At 40.1% G+C, this 23,228-nt stretch overlaps 2 protein-coding genes across 5 annotated transcripts in view; one reads left to right on the top strand and one right to left on the bottom strand.

Moving 5' to 3' along the window:
- The window catches only part of MTOR (mechanistic target of rapamycin kinase), a 63,280-nt gene that overhangs the window by 18,670 nt on the left and 21,382 nt on the right, over positions 1-23,228 (top strand). For all 3 annotated transcript variants that reach the window (XM_014257271.2, XM_005528295.3, XM_014257272.2), the window contains 7 exons: positions 154-296; positions 907-1,069; positions 1,184-1,329; positions 16,712-16,787; positions 18,666-18,805; positions 21,203-21,303; positions 22,129-22,244. In XM_014257271.2, the coding sequence (XP_014112746.2) occupies positions 154-296; positions 907-1,069; positions 1,184-1,329; positions 16,712-16,787; positions 18,666-18,805; positions 21,203-21,303; positions 22,129-22,244 (885 nt within the window). The remainder of the gene's footprint in view (positions 1-153; positions 297-906; positions 1,070-1,183; positions 1,330-16,711; positions 16,788-18,665; positions 18,806-21,202; positions 21,304-22,128; positions 22,245-23,228) is intronic.
- ANGPTL7 (angiopoietin like 7) lies at positions 2,026-8,635 on the bottom strand. 2 transcript variants are annotated; one of them, XM_014257274.2, is made up of 5 exons: positions 7,744-8,635; positions 6,068-6,171; positions 5,558-5,752; positions 4,585-4,783; positions 2,026-3,620 (listed from the first exon to the last, which is right to left on the bottom strand). In XM_014257274.2, exons 1-5 carry the CDS (start codon positions 8,120-8,122, stop codon positions 3,451-3,453), a joined length of 1,047 nt encoding a protein of 348 aa, XP_014112749.1. In that variant the 5' UTR covers positions 8,123-8,635; the 3' UTR covers positions 2,026-3,450. The 2 variants fall into 2 exon arrangements, with proteins under 2 accessions (XP_014112749.1, XP_087922657.1); XM_088066531.1 differs by having other exon boundaries at positions 6,068-6,168.

Raw genomic sequence — 23,228 nt, 5'->3', positions numbered from 1 at the left:
ATCTGGTAAAGGTAATGGATTTCAGGAAATTGAAAAGTGATTCTCAGCATGTGGTTTGGAGCTGTAAAGAGGTAATGCTGCCTGATGATGGATTTCTTCTGCTCTTGGATATTGCTTTGTTTGGTAAGTGAATTATCTTCCTTTGTACTGCAGGCCTGGGGAGCAGCAAGAAGAGTTTCCAAAGATGACTGGTTGGAATGGTTAAGGAGACTGAGTTTGGAGCTGCTGAAAGATTCTTCCTCACCATCCCTGCGCTCATGTTGGGCCCTGGCTCAGGCCTATAATCCCATGGCTCGGTACAGAATTTCTGGATTTTTATCTCATTTGAAATGGCAGATGGAAACCAGATATTAAAAAGGAAAAATAAGGTTATTTAGAAGCTCTTAGGTTTCATAAATAGAGATAATTCTCTATTAAATTTGATTTATGCTTTGGCATAAATCAAAGAGCCAACAGCTTGATTTCATTTCCACCCTTCCTAGTTGGCTGCTCCATGATGCGCACAAAATCTTTCATTGAAATTCAGCATATTAGTCTAGAAATAAGATAAAGCATAAAGTGAAGCTGGAAAAACAGCAAAGTATGAAATAGTTTTGAGTATTTACTGTGGGGAACAAAAATGCCTCTTAGTGGAATAAACAGCAGTGCTTTTTTGCAATCAGCATGTTTGGAGAAGCTTTGATAGCATATGCTAGTACAATATTTCTATTATTGTAGTATACCAGCCTACTCTGTATTTTTTACATGAAATGTTTCACAGAAGTTACCTTTATAAAAACTAATCACTATTTATTGCAGGTAGGAATGTGAGTGTATTTTTAAGATGAGTAAGAAGTTGAGCCCACTGTCAAACAGACTTTTTCTCATGAATCCCCACCTCACACTGTGTTTTATGTTCCTCCCCAGAGACCTCTTCAATGCTGCTTTTGTTTCATGCTGGTCTGAACTGAACGAAGACCAGCAGGATGAGCTGATCCGGAGCATTGAGTTGGCCTTGACTTCTCAGGATATTGCAGAAGTCACTCAGACTCTACTGAACTTGGCAGAATTCATGGAGCACAGTGACAAGGTAGAGATGCTGTTGGGCAGCTCCTTCTAGTGCTATCGTGGTGGCTGCTTTGTGTGGAGTTCATGACTGCTTTGTAATACTCATCCTGCTTTTGATGTGTGTGCTCCTTCCCAGGGCCCACTGCCTTTGAGAGATGACAATGGCATTGTCCTTCTGGGGGAAAGAGCTGCCAAATGTCGAGCATATGCTAAGGCCCTTCACTACAAAGAGCTGGAATTTCAAAAGGGTCCCACCCCAGCTATTCTAGAGTCTCTCATCAGGTAGGACCACAACTGGTGAGATTCCTTCTCTTGCCTCAGCTACAATTTAAGACACCATCAGGATTAATCTAGGCAATTCTTAGGACTTTGTCAGAAGATGTTAAACTGCTTGCAAATGTGCAGTTTTAACTGCTGAGTTCTGTCCTTCTACGGTGTGATTAAAACTTTGATAGAAGCCCAGGGAAGATTTGCAGGAAGAAGTGCAGGGAAAAGTTCTGGTTTCCCCCTCTCACCCTTCAAGGTCACTATGAAATGTGATGCCAGTTAAATGAGACAGATTTCTACACCTGTATATAAGTAAGTCAGAACAGCTGAAGTTGTTGATTAAAATTTCTCATCACATTCTGCTGATTTAGCCTAGCTAGGTCTCATTGCTCATATGTCAGCTAGAAGATAATATAAAGTATGTGTTGTTTCTGAGCTTTGTCAGTTACACTGATGTTAGCCTGGAATACCTGCACAGGATTTGGTGCTAAACTACATGTTTTAAAATGTGAATCTCTGTTCCATATCCCAGAAATGTTAGTTCAGCTATTTGAGATGAACAAATTGATTTTGGTTGAGCAAAAACATAATTTTGTCTTTATGCAGTGAATTTTTCAACCCTTCTACTTGTTTGGAATTGTTTTCCAATTATTTTTTCTTCTCTTTTATTTTTTCACCCTTTGTTCTGCCTCATGTTATTGAGGAAGACACAGAATTCAGTGTATTTTTTCCTTGGTCATTTTGTGTATCAAAAAGCAAGTTAAGGAGGAAAGAATTCACATAAAGCACACTTAAAAATGAAACAATTTATTAGAAATGAAAAAGTTTTAGAAACCTTTAAAAATCCATTACAGACCACAGTTAAAATAGTTCCACACAATTGAAATTTGCAGTATGAATATTTGAACATATGTAAATTCCCAAGACACCTTTATCTTCCATTTCACACAGGACTGAACAACCTAACCTAGATGCAAACTCTCTTCAAGGTGAATAAAAATAGATAATATCAATGATAACAATCTTTTCCAACATATTCAAACTTTGGTTTGAATGGTGGCTATAGGAGGAGTCTCATTCTTTTTTAACTTTAAACACTGTGTTATGTGAGGGAGAAGTGTACTACTTTTGACAGACTTCCTCTAGGTAACTTCCAGCTGGGGTAGTTTTCAAAACAGATTTTGATACTCCTCAGTCTGCTGTGTTAGCAAACATTCCCTTATGTTGAAATAACTTTTGGCACTTAGGGATTCATTGGTGTGGACTAGTGTTCTGCTCATGAATATAGTGGTTTTAAGTGTTGGAATTGAGTTCTTTGGCTGGGTCTGGACATTTTTGGCTAACCTGCTGTTCACTCTCAGCTTTACTGACATAACCTGAACATAATTTGGGGACAGCCCAGAAAGTTGCTTTTCTATTTTATCAGCATTTAAATGATCTGTGTGGATAGAAATAAACATTGGAGGACCCATGGGACAAATCCTCCTCCAGCATTACTATCTGTTAGGGCAGCCTTCAGTGGGGATTATTTGAGGCAGCAGCAGGAGGTGGCAGTAAAACTTCAGGGGAGAATCTGGACAATTCTAATTAACACAACACTTTTGAGCTTTGTTCTTTCTTCTGTGGGAAAGTAAGCCAGTTACTACACACTAAAGAAAGGTGCATCAGGGACACTTCTGATTGATTCTTCTGGTTTGAAATGAGTCTATAACTTTTGTGGTTTGAGTATTTCTTGGAAGGAGTTGCTCAGCAGGGCTTGCTCCAGGTGCTGAAGCAAAGGAAGCCAAGAGGCTTTTGCTTCTCAGTCCCTGCCTATCTGGTTAATAATACTAAGGCAACCCACTAATCACACTGCTAGTGAAATCACACCCATAGGTTTTCTGAAGGTGCTGTAAGTGCATTCAATTCTAACCTACTCTAACACAATATTTTTCCCTTTGGAAAGAGCCTGAAGAGGAGGAAATAAGCCTGAGCCCTGATAATACTGGTGGCTGTGACTGACATGGCAGTGTTTGTGTACACCACCAGTATATAGCTGTTGCATGTATTGGATGAAATGAAAAAGTACTTGGCTGCTCATTGCCCACCTTTTGCATGGTGACATGATGTAGCTGTACAATCAAATGTTGATTCCTTCTATGGTTTGAAATCCTCTGGGCGGATCTTCATCTCCACTCTCTTGAGCGAATAGGTGGATCCGTGCCAGCCGTACCAGGTGATGCCATCCATGTTCTTGGTGTGCTCTCCTTTGCGGTAGTAAACCCCATTCAGGTTGGAATCTGTGCAGCAGTTGTACCAATATCCACCTTGTCAGGAAACAAATTCATAGATTCCTGGTGAGTCATTTGTATTAATGATTACTACTTTTTCTGGATGACAGTGGGCAGAATGCAGCATTTAATCCCTGGAGCCTATGGAGCTTCTGATGGTTGAGGTTGCAGGTAAATTTAAAAATTAACATATATATTTAGGAACTTAAAGGCATTACAGCTCTTTAGTCAAATTAGTCCAGTAGCTTTTCATTTAATTGCTGATTCCTCTTGGAATATTTCCTTGGCATGTTTTTGACTCTGACTCAGTGAATTAGCATAGGAAATTAATCTGGGTAATTCACTAGAGCATCTTAAGGTGTTTAAAAAGTTCCTGAACTCTGTGAGTATTTGTTGAAACTGAGATCAACAGTTTTATTTGCATGTTGTATGGGACACAATGGGGAAATTAAAGAGCAAAATGTAATGAAGATAATTATCTTTGACAGAACTCAAATAAAAATACTAAATTAAATGAAGAGAATAACCTCATTAGAGGCTTGTGATAGGTAGGAGTAACGATCACAAGTCAAGCTGAATGTGGAGGTGAATACAAGAGAAGAATTTCAGGTGCCTAATACTAGGACTTGAAAACTTATAAAAATATAAGAAAAAGTAAGAACCTGATATTAAGGAGTAACTTCCTGTATCACTGTATTGTATCAGCATGTGAGATAGTCTGGCAGATATTATAATGAGCTGGGTAACTGTAGGTGAGAGCATACAGTTATTTCAGAGTACTGATATCTGCACAATCTGGCTCTTTTCAAATCACCTTTGAAACAGCCAGATTTCCCTGGCTGTTACACAAGTGTTACACAAGTGTATTTTCCAGAATTGGTCACCTCTCTCTTGATTTGCCATTCAGATGTTACTAACTGCATGGAAAGAAGAAGTGTTGGGCTCTCTACAACTGACCCCAGCAGCTCCCTGGGGACAGGAGGGAATTTGTGTGTTTTACCTTTACGGAACTGGGCACAGTCATCCACACACTTGTCGTTGTCCTTGTCCTTTGTGCTGAAGGCCGTGTTGTTGTGGTAGCGCAGGGAATCCCGCGCGGTGTTGCCGGTGTAATTCCCCACAAACAGCCGGTAGCTGTTTATTTCATTGCTCAGGGTGAATTGCCGGTACTGGGCATAGCGAGTGTTACCTTCCCAGTCCTGCACAGAGCAGGGGAGAAGAAATCAGTTCTATTAGAATGGTTATGATTACATCTGTGATTATATACATATATTTTTACTGTCTCAGACTGTGAAAATGCTCTGTTAAGGCAAAGGAACTTTCCAGAGCAAAGCATGAAACTTCCAAGTCTTCTCTGCACTGCTGTTGTACAATATGTAGGAAACCTCATGTGCAGCTCTTATATTCAATATCCTTGTGTCAGTGTGCTGCCTCAAGTAACTTTTTTCCTCTCTGAAACAGTGATTTTTAGATATTAAGCCTTTCAGTTTATACAAATCCCACCCCTTAGAGTTATTGTACCAACTATAAACTTGTCTAAGTCAAACCCAAACCTTTAACAGACTGAAGAAGCTGAGGGTAATCCAGTGCAAACTCTTGTACCCAGGCTGGAAGGAAGTGCTGCAAAATGAGAAGCCTCAGAGGCTTGCAAACTTTATGGGACATCTCTTTTTTAAATTTTAAATCTGAAATGATCAGCACTTTGATCTTTGTCTACAGTGGCTTCTGCAGGATTTCCAAGAACTCCACGTGTTCTGAAGACACTGTGTGCAGACACAAGGTTGTGCCACTGACTTTGCACAGGGGAGAACATGCTTCTGTCTTGTGTTTGAATGTATTCTCAGGTTGATCCTACTTCCTTCTCCTGTAATTAAAGCATGCAAATTCTTTGGACCTCCTACAGAGATAGGAGATGTTATCTGGTACTGGAGAATCAAAAAATTTGCTGCTGAAATTAAGAGGTTATTAATTACCTCCAACTCTACTCGCAGAACAGTGGGGCGTTTTGAAAGTCGGTAGATATTTTCATTTCCCAGCCAAAAATCTCCCCTAATATTGCCAAATCCTTCCCTGTATTGTTTCCAGTCTCTATTGAATGATGTCAAACCAACTTTACGTCTTTGGATGACAGTCCAGCCCCCTCCATCTGTCTCCATGTCACAGAACACCTGGAACAGGAAAAAAAGGCAGTGGTTACTTGTCAGTAGACTTAGGAAGGTTCAGTTCTCTTAACACACGACATTGTTCCAGATTTCACAACCTGAAGAAATTTCTATGGCAAAAAATGATTAGATAAACCCTTTTTCTATTTTCTCTCTTAAATGTACACTCTTTCCATCCTTGAAGTTTGCTTATGTAAAGATGTTGGTGGCAAATGTTAGGTACCAAAACTTAGTGTGTGCTCTTTTCATCTCTGTAGAGAAGTATTTCTTGATTATATTTTATAAGATATGTAATATACATTGTGTGCTGAATATCCTTACCTCCAGATCTGGAATTCCCAAAAATTCATCAGGAGGTAGCTTGTAAACACCAGAAATTCGGTAGTTCCTCTGGTAAAGTGATGAGCAGTCATAAACAGCATCTACTTGAATCAGAACCAGAAAGTGAGAACCTGAGCAGCAAAAACTCCTCTTCTGTGAAGGTGCTTTCTGCAAAGTTTAGTTTGTAATACAAGGAGTAATGAAGAAGGCTTTTCACAAATCTAACATTTTCTTAGTTTTGAGTAGTGCATTCATTGACAAAAGGTGTTGTAACACTGGGGATTTTGTGATTTTTAAATTAATTTATTTTAATTTTTTTTAACCTCTCCTACACAAAAAGACATCTCTGCTTTCTCATCACATTGCCACTGAGTGGAAAGTACATTTGCTGGCCCCCTCCTAAGTAATAAAGACTCATGCAGTGGGATGGCCAGGCCTGCTGTCAGGCCAGGTGTCTGTTTTGAGTGTGTGAACAGGTTGGCCAAGTTTGTGGGTGAGGGATATTTGTTCAGCCCTTTCTGCACTGGCATCTGTGACAGACAAAGGTGCCTTTTAGCTGCAGTCAGACAGTGAAAGCCTCTTTTCCTCTCGGTTCAGGAACTGACTTGAAGATGGTAAAATGCACAGACATTCTGAGAAGGATAAATGAGCTGAAGCAAGGCTTTATAATGTCTGACAGTTTTCAAAAATGTCTCTTACCTGGTGAGGTGAGACACATCTGTCTTAAATACCTTCTGGGCCAATTCTCCTATGTGTAACTGCTTTTCTCCAGCTTCCAAGAGACTTGTTATGGTGTAACTTTTTCTTAGGGCCTACTGTAAATAGTGATGTGTGAAAACTAACCAGGTGGAACTATTTTAGAGGAAGAATAAAGTAAATAAATTGAGAAGTTTTTCCTTAATGTTAAAAAAATAATCCAAATGAAGTCCTTCAGCAAACCCGGTTGAGACTGAGACAATTTAAGCTCTTTGCAGTGAATTTCATTTGAAGAGAAAAGTCAACAACAAAGAGGATGCTTTCTTCTAGAAGTGCCTTTACAGGTAGCTGACCTAAAAATGCACCTGCATTCCACATTTAGTACAGGCCTGTGCAATCACTGTGTGCAGTGAAATTTTCCCTCAGGGAAGAGAATTTTGAAGAATTTAACTGTGGTCTGGCTAGGTGTATATCACAGTTTGTTATCTTGCATCATCTACAGCCTTGGATTTTTAAGAATTACCACTCAAAAAATAATGGATCACTCTTTTTTACTCTGGTTTAGAGATAGTCATAAAGACACAATTACAAATCTTTAGTAAATCCTGGAGAGCATTTCTAAATGCTTTAACAATTTCTAGTCTCCTGTCAGCACTGTGAATTCAAAGGTTATTACTGCCAAAGCCCTTCCCTTACCAAGGAGCTCCCATCCTTTTAGGATTGGTGCTGTAGTGCTCAGAAAATGAAATATTAGACTGAATTCCTCACTGTAGAAATGAAGTACCTGTTCAGTTTCTGCACTCCCTAAAAACAGACATAGATATAAAAATACAGACGAAGGAATTCAAACTGGTTTTCTCAGGGTCAGTGCCTAAGCAGCAGTACTGAGTGTGCATGCTTGTTACCTGCATTAGCACTAGGAACTAGTATTAGTTGTGCATTGAGAGCTGTATCTGGGAGCCTGGGGACTCCCTCCTTACCAGCTGATGTTTGTGTGACGGTCTGAGCTGCCTGCAGTTGCATGATGTCTATCTGGTTGTTCATTTCGGAGTATTTGCTCTCAGCGTCGATGAGGCGGGACTCCATCTGCTTGGTGCTCCCTTCCAGCTCCATCACCTGCATCACCACGTTCACCCAGTCCCCTTCCTGCTTCTTGCTCAGCTCCTGCAGCATTCTGCTCAGGTTGGCTACCTGCAGCTTGAGCTCCTTGATCTCCTCGCAGCAGCCTGGCATCTTGGGCTGTGCATTGCCATTGATCATTCTCCTCTTGGGAGGTTTCTGCAGCAGAGCCGGGTAGATCGCCACAGACACAGTGACAATGCAGAGCCATGCCAGCTGAACCGTGGCTCTTGCTGGCATTTTTGCTTACAGCAACAGAAACCTTCCAGCTGACTGCAGTAGTCCAAATGCAGCTGGGATAGGTATGAAATTTCCAGCAGCAGCCTGGTACCTTCCTTGCTTCCAATGAAGTGAGTCTCTGAAGGTGGAGCCTGAAGAAGTGGCTTTTTTTCAGACCCCTCCTGTCGGAGTCTATGCAGTTTGGAAGTCTGTCTCAAAGCATCTTATATACTATTTTTCTGTTTACCTCCACCCCTCTGAAGTTATGAAGAGCTTGCTGGCCCCTCCCAGTTCATCTGTTCATATCAGGTGTTTACAGGGTGAAATTGGAACAGGTTTCAGCTAGGAAAGGTTGGAGACAGCAAGAGAGACTTCCCTCAGTTCTGTCTTGAAGGGGTGTAGGAGAGGGCTAGGAAATGAGGAGAATTTCCAGCAATTATTGCCTATTGGATTGGAGCCCTCTTGGTGACTAGTTCTGGCACTCAAATAACATGGGAGCATTAGAGATCCAGAATGTGAAAAGGCTGTTCAAAATGGGTGAGTTTATAGAAGTTCAAGGAAGGTAACTCCCTGGAAGATAGCCCTGGCTGCTACAAGTCCTACTACAACCCCAGAAGCTGTAGAGGGTAACTCTATGATTGCATAAATTCTTAATTTTGACAGTATTTTAGCAAATTAATTAGTTAAGCATCAAATCCTCTTCTCTCTGGACACTGGGGTCTCTGCACTATTAATGTTGTAAAATCCACTGCTGTTCTTTTAGAAATGCAGTATCTGAGGGTGGGATGAAATGAAATCTGCAGAATGTGTAAGTAAAAGCTCACTCCTCTGTTTATTCACAGTGGGTAAGTGAAAGGACATTAAGTAATGGTAAGAGTCTATGTAAAATTGACACAGGGTGGTTGTTTTTACAGGCAAAGTGATCTAACTCCAGTGTTAGGGAGGCCAGTTTACTAATAGGATTTAGAGAGGAAAATCTATGGGCAATTAAAACATCTTAGAGTTGCATAAAGAGTAGATTTTAGAGTAATCTTAAATTTTTAGAGATTCAGAGTATTAGTCCTGTCTCAGCTGGCTGAGATGGCAACTTCCTCTCCTCTCCTCTTTTATATCTTTTAACAGTTCATAATTTTATTATAGCAGTTTGATCTCCAAATAAAACCATTTCAGCAAAGGTGCAGCCTTTTGCAAAAGGTCTGCAAAGCTCAGTTCTAGATCCTTCAGGATAAGTTGTTTCTTCTCAGGCCAGCTGCTCTGTAATTGCCTAATGTGTGGATTCTTGCATCTTCCTGCAAAATTTCTGATTATGATAACGGGCAGAAATAAGATGAAATAAAGGATTAAATGCCTTATGTATCTACTCCTTGCGTAAAGGCTGTGAAAGCTTCTTGATGTCCAAGGAAACAAAAGAAAGCTAATCTTGCACCTCTTAAAAAGGACATTAGGACAAACCCAACTGACACACACTATCCCATCTTGGCTTCTTTTGCTGATCCAAAGTGGCTGCAGGATTTCTGCTTGATTAGGAACCATTAGAAAAGCCTTGCTGACCTGACATTTGATTTTAAAGAAAAAGAAAGCACAATTGCTTGTTGATGCAGTTTGTCTCCTTCCTCAGCTCTGATACACTTGTTGCTTGATGCTTTGTTATTGCCTCTGGTTTGCACTGGGGCTGGCTAATAGTTTTTCTCCAAAACAGACCCACAAGAGTGTGAAGATTTTGGGAGATGAAGTAATCAAAGCAGTGCAGGAGTGGAATATGAATACAGGTGTCTCATAAACCTGAATTTTCATAGAGGAGGAGGAGGGAATCATGAGGAGGAGGAGGTCAGAATTAGAGCTCTGCAGACAAGCAGTTGTCTTGTGGGTGCCTGACTGCCTGTGTGCTGTGCTCAGGAGAAAACCACTGGGTCTGTCGTGTGTGTGGAACTGGTGAGCTGAGATATTGCCAGAAATATGCAAGTACAATTTGTTTGAAGCACAGAGGGCACCTCCATAGCAGACCAGAGGATTCAGTCAATTTTTGTCATGGACATTCCAGAAACCTTCCATAGCAAAATTGCTTTTTATACTTCAGACCAGAAAGTGCCACTGCACACAGATGAAAGCCTGACCTTTTTGTTCTGCCTCTAATCCTGTCTGAGCCCTCTTCCAGCTGGAGCTTCTGTCATTCCCAGGGGCAAATTCTTCTCTGGCTTCCTGTGATGAGAAACATGTTTTTGTCAAAGTTGGAACAGAGACTAGGACAGGCCAGACTCTGCTTCTCTGCCCCAAAAAGCCACCCTGCTAACACCCCCATTGTGTTACACAGGACTTCAATCCATTCTGCTGCTGCTCCCACTCACCATAACTCTCCTGTCTTGGGCAGATGTGGAAGAGGGGAGCCACTTGTAGGTCCATGCATTCCCTCTTTATACAAATTTTGAAAGGATCCAAGATTCAATTGAACACACATGTTACAAAACACCACAAAAAGGCTTCCAAATCCCTTTTCTAAACTGGAATATTTAATTGGAAATGAGGCAGCCAGGGTTTTATTTTGGATTCAGTTTCTAATTTGTATATCCAACTGCAAACCATCTTTCTTCTGAGTACTTTGATTTACCTGTTTTAAAAGAGAATACTTTGTTCTGTGTAAGAGGGTGACAACAGACATATTATGCAGGAATGGTAAAGCACAAATCTTCCCATCTGTCATTACTTTTGAGAAAGCATTAAAGGACATTTGGGCAGAGACACCCCTTGGCAGAAATATCAGCCTTAGTGGAATTTGACTTCTTTATGAGTATTTGAATGATGGGTCTTTCCCAGTTTCATGGAGAGCTGAGTATGGTCACTGAAGCAGCAATAGCTACAAAGGTCATTGCCAGGGTAGGTCAGTAGCTGGAGCTGACAAAAGCTATTCTGCTGCTCTGTACTGTTCTACTGAAGATTTGAATTCAGGATCCTGGTGCATTTTGTAAAGAGATAAAGTTTGGGGCATAGCAGGGGCAAATGAGTTCCACGATCATCGAGTGGCTCCTGTTCTTTCCCCAATACTGATGGAGAGACTGAGCATCATTTGGCCTGAAATCCATCACCCTGGTTTTCCTCCATTATATTTTGTATGTGGAAACACTGTGGTACATGATAGCTAAAAAGACAAGATCCTAAAGTCAAGAACATGAGACAAATCCTTTTTGACTTCATTCATGATGTAGTTCTGAAGAGAACTGTGGTTCTGGTTGGGAGAACTGAGGCTAAACATGGTTTCAGTTTGTATGTGCCATATGTTTATAATGTTGACTGATGTTACTAAATTCAAATATATTAGTATTACTTGATTAGAACCAGTTATCTCCTGTCCCTGGAGGGCCAGATTAAATTAGAGGTGAGTTTAAATGATTGCTTTCCCTGGGAAGCTGTTCTGGCAGGTGTATGCAAAGCTGAGACAAGAAGAAAAGCTCAGAGCCCTGTGGCTATTTATTTGGTAGCCATTCATTGCAAACCCCTTAATATGCATCTGGCAAATGCTTAGAATCTGGAATTCCTGGTGCTTGCCGAGGTGGCAAAGCTCTCATCAGCTCTTAGCTGGCACATTGTGGAGTCCACACTGTGTTGGAGCTCTGAAATACTGCTTTTCCCTCCCAGGAAGCATGAAACTCTTCACCTTTGGCTTTGGAGATGCTCATAAATGCTCCAGCATTCACTCCACTACAGCTTTATGGATTGTGTTGTAAATCTCTGAAATTATATGGCACAAGTGGGACAGGGGAGAGAGCTCAATGAGAAACAAAATGCTGCCACTTCCTGCTGTCAGTTGTGATTTTTATTCAAGGCATCCCCTCTTTGCAAATCCAATACACAAAGACTGGCTCTGTGTTTCACCTTTTTTTGCTGAATATCCTTCTTAGCAGTTTTTTTCTTCTCTGCTTTCTGGCTAATAAAAAATAGGTGATACAAAACCTTTTGGAGCCTAAGCAGCAAGGCTGGTTAAGTAATTTCTTTTAACATTTTTCAGTGATTTCTCTTTCAAAACTGATGAATGTTTTTATTTGATTTGCAATCATTTATATCAAGATTGGGAATTTGGCTGGTTTTGATACCTGTGAGCAATGTGGTATCTCCTTGTTGGAAGCTGAAGGGGCTGCTCTGGCCTGGAAACACTCAACCATCACAACTCTTGATTGAAAACAGTTCTTTCCTGGTATCAGTTTCTCAAACAAATTTGTTCCCGGAATGGGAATAATTTTTAGTGGCATGATGGACACGCGTTGGTTTTCTGAGTTGTTTTGGTTGACTGTGGATTGTTTTCTGAGATTTCTTGAGTCGAGGACTGGGGGATGCCTGAAGACAAATAAATCATAGAATTGGGGAAAATGGCCATCAAAGCCAATTCCTTTTGCCAGAGGATTATCTGTTCTCCCAAGTCTCCACAAAGTAGCAGTGCCTTCCAATCCCAGAAGCAGCTCTCAGCACTTCTTCAGAAGGAAAAACAAGCTTGGCTGAGGCAGGTAAAATATATAGAGAATCTTTCTTTGAGGAGACTGAAAAAAAGAAGTTTGTCTACTTGTCTAGATCCTGCATACAAGCTGCTTTATTGCAAAAATAAAGTTTCTCTATGATGTTTTGGGATGCATTCTGGCAAGAGGAAATGTGTGTGTTCTCTCATGGATAAGTTTGGGAGTGTTTGAAAAGGCTCTATTAAAATAAAGGCTTTTCTTTTTATAATTTTTATGAGAAGATGAGGAAAATCTGAAAGTTGCTCCTGAGTTGTTGAAAATTTAATATATTCTGAGTGACAAAGAGTATTGTCAATATCAAAGATAATGAACAACTGGAAAGCTCCCAGGACTGCATAAAAGAGAACATTTCTAATAAACATTACACATTTATGCCTTGGGCTTGTAGGGGAGAAAAGTCCATCATTTGAGTTCTCTTCTCACTGAAGACAGTGAAGTTGGTTTTGGTTCCCAGTTCATGTCTGGTTTCTGGTTAAATAACCTTTAAAATATACAAGCAATAGGAGTATATTTCTCTTAAATATTGGGTTTTTTTGTGATTCTAGTTTAGTGTACACATAAAAGCTACAGTTTTAATAGCTTAATAACCAAGCAGTAGGTTTATGTAGCCTTTCACTACTAATAAAATTTGAAGATTTAAGATTTTTATATTAGGAAGTTTGCCAGGGGTAGTCACTTTTTGTAGGGATAGAGTGACATAGCAGTTGGAAAATGTTTTTCATCAGAAGGCTTGCTTACATTTTAATATCCCACTCACCATGATCAAGTGCTCCAAATAAGTCAGGGTTGGACATTATTCTGGCTACAGTACAGATACTGTTTAATGCAAGAGGGAAAATTTAAATTATATTGTTCTGCATCATCTAATTACACAGCCAGCCCAGGTACCATACCAAACTTTATTGATAATAATTAATTTTGCAACTGATTTATGCTTATTTAGAGGGAAAGAGTTTTCTGTTGTTTTGTTGTTTTTGCTAATCACTTATTGAATAAAATGTGAAACAAAATGGTGGGTCTTAGGCACTGAAATTAGTGCATTAGTTCAACCTATATAAAAGTCTAGTTGATATGATTTAGGAAGTCTTGTTATTTCCGTGGTGCCCCTCTTGCAAGCATGGGACAGCAATGTCTTGAAATAGCTTCAGAGTATTTTAGGTAAGTATGTTAGCATTGAAAACACATAATTTTGAAATCTTTTCCTTGAGCATTAGTACTAGAAGGCTCTGCCAGGCCATAGCAGGCAGTAGAGCTGAATGCCTGGGCCTTTCCTGAGAGATGAGATGTTACCTTCTGACCTACCAAACCTATACCTAAAAACTTCTAAAGCAATCTAAATGCCCTAAAAATGGTATTTTATGTCCTTCTGTCAAGTCTTCAAGTAGGAGATAGTGGTGGGGTTTTTCCATTTTCTAAATTAACTGATGAATATTTCATTTTCAGATGAGTTCTTCCCTTAGTGGATGTAGGAAACAACTGATCTTTTCCTTTAATGTTAAACTTGATTGTTAAACAGAATAACGTTAACATTATTCTGAACTAGAAATAATTGCAAGGACATCTGCTAGTAAATAAAGACTTAAGTTACTGTCCAGCAAGTTAGCCAACAGCATTGGCTCCCATATCTTGAGAGATGTTTTCCCACCTTCTCCTTTAATCCAGAGAGATTTTGTAATTATCTTTTTCCAGATACAAGGAGAAATCAATCCCCTTGATTCTAATCCAGTAAACTGCCCTTGTTTCCAGCAGCAACAGTGTGGCTAAAAACCCCTGGCAACTCTGCCTGGCTGGAATATTAGCCCTGGGGGCCTTTTCTGCACTGTTTTTGTTTCTGTTCAGTCTCCAGCGTGGTGGCTAGAAAACAGCTCTGTAGTGCTTTTAAAAGTGTTTTAATATTTAGGAGGATTCTGTCTGAGCATAGACTCCTCAGATCTGCAGGGAGAGGAGCAGTGCCTTCATGGAAGGAAGGTGAAAGAGAAGGAAAGCACAGAATCTTGTATTAATCTGTGTTTTGAATGTACCAGGTTAAAATAGTGTGTAAACAAAATGGGCTGGGAGCAAGGAGCCACAACATTTACTGCTGTCACAGAAATGGTCTTAAACACAGAGAAAAGCAGCTGCCAGGAGAGGCTTATCCCAGTCAGAGGCTTATCCTTGTCCACAAAATTACCTGCCACTGCTCACTGTGTTCTAGGTAATTTGTTACAGGAGAGTAATTTATGATTATTAACAACTACTGCTGTGTATTCTTGTAAATCAAAGTCTTTCTCCTTTCCCTCCCCATCTTTTCCTTTCCTTTGCTTAAACCTAACCATAAATAGATTTGAGACACTTAATTCTGTTTTGGACAGCCAAGAAAGTAAGGAACAAAAGGAGTAATTGAGTGCACCAGGTAGTGACAGAAGGGCAGCTCTAATTGTCAGATAATAAAAGAAAATGGTCAATTTTGTCAGGAAGCATTGTCAAGAAAGATAACTTGGAAGAAATTAACTGTCTGACCTGCTGGAATGTGTCTGTCAATGGCTCTTTAAATCATCAGGTCATGAAATGTGACAGCCATTTATCATTTTTATGAGGCTGCTGCCAAGCTTTCCCTTGGGAAGCTAGCTGGAATTAGTGTGATCTTTGACTGTCCTGTTAAAAAAAATGGCATGGGTCTGTTTCAAGTGCTGCCCATTGCTGGGTGCCAGTCATTAGGAGCTGTGGTTATGGGGTATTCTTAGGCTGGCTAAATCTGATTGTAGCTCAACCAACCTGAAGGCAAATTTTCCAAGAGTATTTTGCTTAACCTTCAAAGGTGTCCAGAGTATGCCTAGGAGCTTGATTCTTTATTTGCAGGAAAGGAGGCTTCCAGAGGCAGAAGAAATGTGCCATTCATTTGAAAAATTTCCCTTTTTTTGTGTATTACTGTCTTTCATACTTCTGTTATTGATCCCCTCCCCTCTTATAAGGGGGAAATCATGCAGCCATTCTGATGATGGCAGGCAAGAGAAAGAAAAGAGCTGCCTGTGTCTATGGTCCTATTGAAAGACCTCTGAAAGTCTCTTTGCACTGCTCTCTGTTGCCATGTTTTGTTTTGTTAATTAATTCCAAACGTGAACTAATGTTAATGTTGAGCTGTAGGATGTGTTGTAGGTGCTCAGGTGTTGTGATGTTGCTTTGAACAATTTGCACTTCTGGTTCTCCAGAGTCAGTAGGGAGAGAGGAGGATAATGAACCACAGGCTGTTCATACACCAGCTTTATAAAATAGCAGAAGCTTAATAAAAAGTTAATTTGCTCATTAAATTGGGGTTTAGGAGTAGTGCTACTCACTGAGTATCCCATTTCTGATAGTAAAATAAGAAAACCAATGTGAAATAGAAATTATTTAAGAGAATGGCTGTACATCATGAACTAGAGAATCAGGTTCAAGAGTAGCCTATTTGCTTGTGCTTCATAAAATTCGGCTGGTCATGCAAAACAAATGCCTTCCTGGTGCAGAATGAGGATTGGTTGTGATGGCAGCAGTTTCTGGCAAAAACCAGCAAAAGAAAAGTGCCACTGCTGGTTAGTACCAATGCACAGGCTGTGTATGAAATGTGAAACTGAAATTAGGGTTGCACACTTTTTATCTCGTTTCCTGGTGACATTTGTCAGCTGTTTTAATGATATAGACTGTTTCCTGCATCATTACAATCTCTGCTCTGATTTTTAGAGGAGTTGGTGGTCTGTTTAAGAGAATGGGGAGGAAAAAAGTTAAAAATGTAAAGCTCTTAAGTACAGCTGTTTGAAAAATCATGCCTTTAAAATTATTGGCAACTATTCTTCACACTATGCAGGCTGTTACATAGAATTGATAATCAATACCATCTCTATTTTGTGTAACAAAATCTCCAGTCTATGTAACAAGTCTTCAGACTGTGTGCAGAGAACTTGTGCACCTATTGTTTTGAAAATATATGGTCATTGTATGGCTTATGTAGTTTATTTGTTCATGTGGAAGTCTAAACAAAAAGTGTTCCATTGGTATTTCTAAATTATAGAGCTTGGTATCACCAAGTAGAAGCTTCTACCAACACTTAATATGTGAATTGTGTTAAATCATCTTTCATTTCCTGCCTTTCCAGCATTAACAATAAACTCCAACAGCCAGAAGCAGCTGCAGGGGTGCTGGAATATGCCATGAAGCACTTTGGGGAGCTGGTGAGTCCTGCTGGATAATCTGCTTCTTCATGTCTCATGTTTTTATGGTTTCTGTAGTTAGTTTTTTGGTGGGTGGTGGTGTTTTCTCAGTCAATCACATTGAGGTTCTATCCCTGCTTCTAATATTTCATTGTTCATAAACAATGAGTGTAGGCCTTGCTACCTCCAGGGTTGTTCAATGGACATTTTGCAGCAAATGTTGGGTATAGAGAGGGCTGCAAGAATCTGATTTGAGGAGAATTTTGCAGCTGTAGTTGATACTAAATGCAGCTCTGAGCAGCTAGCAACTTGACAACACAAGTCCTTTTGTTTAGGATAAGCTGGGAAGGGAGGGAGTAAGTTCCTGTTTTAAGCTTGAAGGATTTAAGAAACTGCATCAACATCTTCCAGGTAAAGATTTAATGAAAGTTAACCTCTAGTCTCTCTCAAAAGTGTTCCACAGGTATTTAGAATAGCAAGTTAACCAGTCTCTTACAATTTAGACTGCTCACCAAAATCAAATAAGCTCATTATGTATATGTTCTGTGTCTTTCTCAGAATGATGTGCCTTTTATTATTTCTTCTCATTTTATGAGACATTTAATTTGTGTTCAAGGACCAAATCACCTATGCTCTCCTGACAGTTCTACTGGTAAAAAGATGCTTTTGCAGTGGTAATTGTTGCAGTGTTTTAGGATGATTAGGAAAAGGAAGGCAGCTGTAGACCAGCCTCTTTAAGTGGTAACCACTAGAAAGTGGGAACCAGGTATAAGCACAAAATGGTGGAAATCCTCTAGTGTAGGATTATGTGTGATTTTGACCTAGACTGGAAAATAAGTCCTTTCTGGGAGAAGTACAGATTTCAGAACATCTTTGCGGCTTCTTATAATTCCTTGGGTGGACTGAGCAAAGTTCTGCATTACCTAATTCTGACTTCACTCTTTAGCAGCAATACAGTCTAGCAATAAATGTAGTTCAAAGCACAGAGTTTTCCAGAATTGGCAGTGAAAAGAAATTAAGAGGAGCTGTGAGCTCTGCTTTCAGGGACTTAATTGAAATATGACTTAGCTGAGAAGTTAAAGGGCTAAGTGGAAGGCCTGGCATGCAAAGCATGGTTTATAATGACCCTGCCCACAGATTTGGGAAAAGAATCTGCTCTGCAGCCTGTGTCAAGACATGAGCTGCCAAGGGCTGAGCAGAAAAACACTGGCAGAGAAAAGCATGGAAATATATTAAGGCATTTTATTTCTTGAAAATGAGAAACAAAGTCTTGAAAGAAAGATTGAAGAAAAGTGTTTAGCTGATAAGGATCACTGCTTGGCTAACTTTTAATGGCTTTGTTACCAACCTTTGCCTTCCCTTGTGAAGGGTGATTGGGCCCAGCTTCATACTACCTGCTGTATTAAGTAATTGCCTAGCAGTAGCCAGATGCAAAGTTGGGGCTTTTTTTCTGATTAGTCATTCCATTCCTGAATGCAAGGCTGTTCTTCTTGTTTGAATACAGGTATGTGCAACAAGGGGAGGTGGAATATGTTACAGATTTACCCTTTTTCCTGTTCCACTCACTCTACCTCTCCAAAAAGAAAAGCACCAGCTGCTAAGCTAGTATTTCAGTGGCTCTGAGTAAGGGGGTGATGTTGGATTAATCCCTCAGGTAAACCTGAGTTCACTTCTGGCCAGGTGGAGCAATGCCAGGATTCCAGTTTTCACACTAGTTCAGGGTTCTTCTCTGTATCACAGACTTGTGTATCACACAAGTCCATGAGGATATTTAGAATGATAAAAGGGTGAAGTGACCAGCATAGACACAGAATTTTTTAGGAAAAGCTATGGTAGTTAACATAGAGTGATCAGTGTTAATCCTGTTGTTAATATTTACTTATTTCTCCCTTTCCTTAGGAAATTCAAGCTACCTGGTATGAAAAGCTTCACGAGTGGGAAGATGCTCTGGTGGCCTATGACAAGAAAATGGACACAAACAAAGATGATCCTGAGCTGATGCTGGGACGGATGCGTTGCTTGGAAGCACTTGGTGAATGGTAAGAGGAGAATGCCTGAGGACTGAGGAAAATGCTTGCTCTCTGTTCTCTGGATGCTGTCATTCAGGTGCAAAATTTTTGCCTGAATTCCTATTTACTCCCGCTTACTTTGAGTGTTGGTGTGGCATCTCACTTTGTTCATGCAGTAAGAATTGGTAATAGCATCTCTAAGCCTTTTGGGAGTGGCCATCTGGTGAGTTAAGGTCTCTCTGGAAGAGAATCTGCAATCTTATAATCAGCTCAACCCCATTTATAACAGAAAAAGACATTGTAGATGGAGGAAACATTAACTGAGCAGAACTTGTCAGAAACAGTCATAAAAGGAGCTCATTGTGACCCTTCTTTTTAAACTGATTAAAACACAAGAGTTTCCTGTGTTTATTGAGTGCCTTGTAGAAGGATGAGGTTTTCCTTTCGAGTCTTTTTTCAGCATTTCTTAAGCCTTGTCTTTGTGAACATTTAGTATTTCAAGTTTTGTGTCAGATGTCAGTTCTCAACACGTAACTGATTCGAATCAGTGTTTGTGAGAGGGTGAGCTGCTGGTGACTTACAGCTTACTGCTTAACTGGGGGCTTCTTTTTTTTCTTGCTGTTCAGTTCCAAGAAGATAATTGGAGAAGGCACCCTGCTCACTGTGGCGTGCAGTTCTACCCAGGGGCAGGTGTGGGTTCGTCCAGGTTCCGCCTTTCTACTTAACTTTGCATGTGACAAGCTGTCTCCTGATGGGTCCTGACGTGAACCCAGGGGATGGCACCACAGTAAGGAGATTCCTCTTCACTAAAGTCATTTTACTGCTAGAAACGAGAACTGTTTGAGAAACCTAATTCTGGCAGCATTTTCCTGCCCTTTTTGTTTCTAAACAAGGGTGAGACATGTAGGGTGTAGCTTTTCTGGTAGGGAAAATAGATCCTCTTACTGAGCATTCCTCAATCAGCTGTTATACGAGTAGGCAGTTCTCACAAGGGATTTGAAGAATTTTTCCCTCCTGCAGGATGTGTATTTGTCTTAAGTGTCCTTTCTGAACCTCCTCCTTATTCATGTGACAGCAGCAAATGTATGGAGCAACAAAAGGACATTTTTCTTCTGTTGGAGCAAGATGTTGTGGACCTGTTGATAGTCTGTAGTGACCAGATCAATCAGTCTCTTAAGTTATCTTGTTGATACAAGATATACAAGATATCTTGTATAACTGAGTTCCAACTCTGTGCAGGTGTTTTTACAATTCATAAGTGCTTTTGCAAAGAGCTGTCTGCTGCCTTGCAGCTGACTCTAGAGATGCCATCCTGAGGCTGACAATTCCATAGTTTGGCTGCTGATACCCTTCAGTAGCGTTCAGCTTGACTGACTGTGCTGCTAGAGTCTGATTGACAGGAGAAGGCAGATAAATTCTATTGTGTAGCATTACTATTTCAGTACTCTGCTGTGATACTTTGAGAGTACAAAGCATTCTTAACCATTTATCTCCTCATGTAGTTATTCCTGTAGGAGCCATAGTGCTTTATCAGCATCTCTGAGGTCCTGATTTACTGCTGTTGCTAGGTTTGGCTTGGTTTTTCATCTGCTTTGTGGTTTTTTTTTTCCTCCTGGGCCATTAAGCTGTCAGAATGACTATCTTGCCTGTGGCAGCCCATTGGTTCTGTTTGACTAACTCATCTTCCTTTTTGGGAGGGGAAGAGGATGACACTAGGGAAGGCAAGTTGTTCTCCCTCACAGCTGGCAGCTGTTTCTCTGCTACAGAGTATCCAGCATGAGAAATCCTGGAACTGCAACACCCAGGGTAATTGGTTTGATTAGTGCAGCATTCACAGTTGATTTGAAAGAAATAATATAAAAAATCCTGATGCTTCCTCTCCGCTGGAGATGAAAGATTCAGATGCCCTCTGAGATCTTGCCGTGACAAGTCTTTATCTGAGGTTACAGCAACATTCATTCTGCAGTCTTTGTCTTCAGACTTGATGTGTTAATTCAAAATGTTTGCTAGTAGGTGCCATGCCCAAGCTATCCAGATCATATGTTTCTTCTACTGACACTTGCAAAAATTTTAAGCATCCTTTTTTTTGTTTGTTTTCTTGAGATTTTTTTTTTTCTGTATTTACAGACTGGCATTATCAGTCTGGTTTTAAAGTATGCATTAACAGCCTCTGAGGGTCAAATGCAAACTTCTTTTTGGATATGTTTTTTCAAAACATAGCATGTCTTAAAATTATTTTCTGATATTTGTCATCAGATAGCATGGTTGAGTTGGCCAGAGGAGTCAAATCCTATTCTCCACTCAAAGAAAGATGATAAAAAGAATGATGGGACTGGTTGTTGTCTTATCAGTGGGAAGTGGTTGTTTAATGGGGCAGAATTCTTGGAAGAGGCTTTTTGCTGATGAGAAATTGTGGATTCTTCCTAGGGGGCAGCTCCACCAGCAATGCTGTGAAAAGTGGACCCAGGTGAATGATGAAACTCAAGCTAAGATGGCCAGGATGGCTGCTGCTGCTGCTTGGGGTCTAGGTAATGTATCCTCCTGTGCTGGTGTGCCCATGAGTGCAAGCACAGACAGTTTTAACTTCAGAACTACAGAATACAGGAAACAACAATATCAAGGAACCACATTATTTACATTGGGAAATGAAATAAGTGTCATTCTATATTGAAGTCCTTTGGAAAACCTTCATTTATATCAAGTCTCCCAGTGTGGTCTCCAGTAGCAGAGTGGTCTGAGCATGATCAGTTGCTTAAATGCTCACTTTTGCTTGGCTTTACACTGAACAGAGCTCAGGCTGGAAATGACATAAAAAGACTTTCTCAGATTTGTGGCAGACTCTTATTTACAATGAGAACAGTATCTGTTGAGCATTTTAGAGGTTGTGTCTGCTGAGTAGACAATCTTAAGTGAAATAAATCTGTAGTGGTCCAAATGTTCATTTGTGTTGTTAGCAAGATATTTACTAGAGAAAGAGATGAATCACTTGCTCTCTGCCAGCCTTTGCTGAGAAAAATTCATCTTTTGCTTTGTAGGGCACTAATTGATTCAAATGTTCTGGAAGTGGCAGAATTTAATTGTTCCATCATTAAGAATTAAAGAATCTTTTTCACAAGGATAGCAATTTGTCTGGAAGAAAAATACCTATGTTTTTCTTGTCTGGCTGTGTGTATGTTTATGTATATAATAGCGTCCCTACCAAAGACAAATGTTCCAGAGCTGACTTAAATGCAGAAGTACCAGACAACACCCAGGCCTAGGAACTGATGTCTAAGCACCACATCATAGTTCTGTTGTGTTCCCACATTGCAGAGAAGGCTGTTGTGTTACTGAGGATATCTGTGTCTCTGCAGGTCAGTGGGACAGCATGGAAGAATATACCTGCATGATCCCCAGGGACACCCACGATGGTGCTTTCTACAGGGCTGTACTGGCACTGCATCAAGACCTTTTCTCACTGGCTCAGCAAGTAATTATCTTCCTTGTTGGTATTCCAAAACCTGGATTAAGATGATCTAGGCTACAGAGTTTCATGGAAAACCAGGCTGTAGTAAAGCAGTTGGCTAGAACCTATGAAATGCCCAATAATGTTTTTTTCCATGGATATATTAGACCTGGATGATAGATTTGATCTTGTATTTCCAGAAATGTAGCAGTGAATGTATTCACAGCAGTTGTCCAGTGCTGTAGAACATAAGAATGCCTTAGTAATTTCTTGGCTTCTTTTACTTCTGTGCCTCTTCTCTAGACAGGCAGGGCACAAGGATTATCTCAGCAGAGGTTCTGTCCTACAAGGCCCTGATTGTAAATTGCTGGGAATGCCTGAGACACCTGTAAGATTCCTAATGGATTTTTGTGTGCTTCTGTCTCTTGCATCTTTTTCAGTGAAGTGCTCATATATATCACATACAATAATCTTAATTTTTCTGGTAGCACTGATAAATCTCAAATCTTAGATTGAGGTACCAAGGCAAGGAATGAGTTTACTAAACAGAGCTGTATTTGTAATGCTTGTTTGTCACAGAGGAGATTTGCAGAGTGACTCTGTAGATGTGAAACATGTTGTTTACTTTCCAAGGAAGCTGAAGTCCCATTTCTCAGAATTTTGTGCTGGCTTGCCAGCTTAGATAAAGGAGTAATTCAATCTGTGCTGTCAAAACCCGTACATAGATTTTTGGATGATGTGCACAGTAAAATTAACCAGGCATTCAAAAGGGTAGAGTTTGTGATTAACCTTTAACATTTTGAACAGGAAAAGCTATAGGTGAGAGATTATATAATGACTAGAACTAGAGCAGGATTTATTTCATGCTTGAAGAGCCTGTCTTAGTTTGAGGATGAGAAATGGAATTTGCTGTCCTGTAAAATTCATAAAATCCTGTTGGGTTATGTAAAACAGTGAAAGCTATTTTCTTTCATTGTGTGGTATCAAGAGACATTTCTTGAGGCTTTT

This window comes from Pseudopodoces humilis, chromosome 24 (assembly GCF_049639895.1).
Source record: "Pseudopodoces humilis isolate 2021_Gansu_Grassland_sample_001 chromosome 24, ASM4963989v1, whole genome shotgun sequence".
In the NCBI taxonomy this organism is placed as follows: domain Eukaryota; kingdom Metazoa; phylum Chordata; class Aves; order Passeriformes; family Paridae; genus Pseudopodoces; species Pseudopodoces humilis.
The sequence above is the reverse complement of the archived record's forward strand: the minus strand, read 5'-3'. Positions and strand labels throughout refer to the sequence as shown.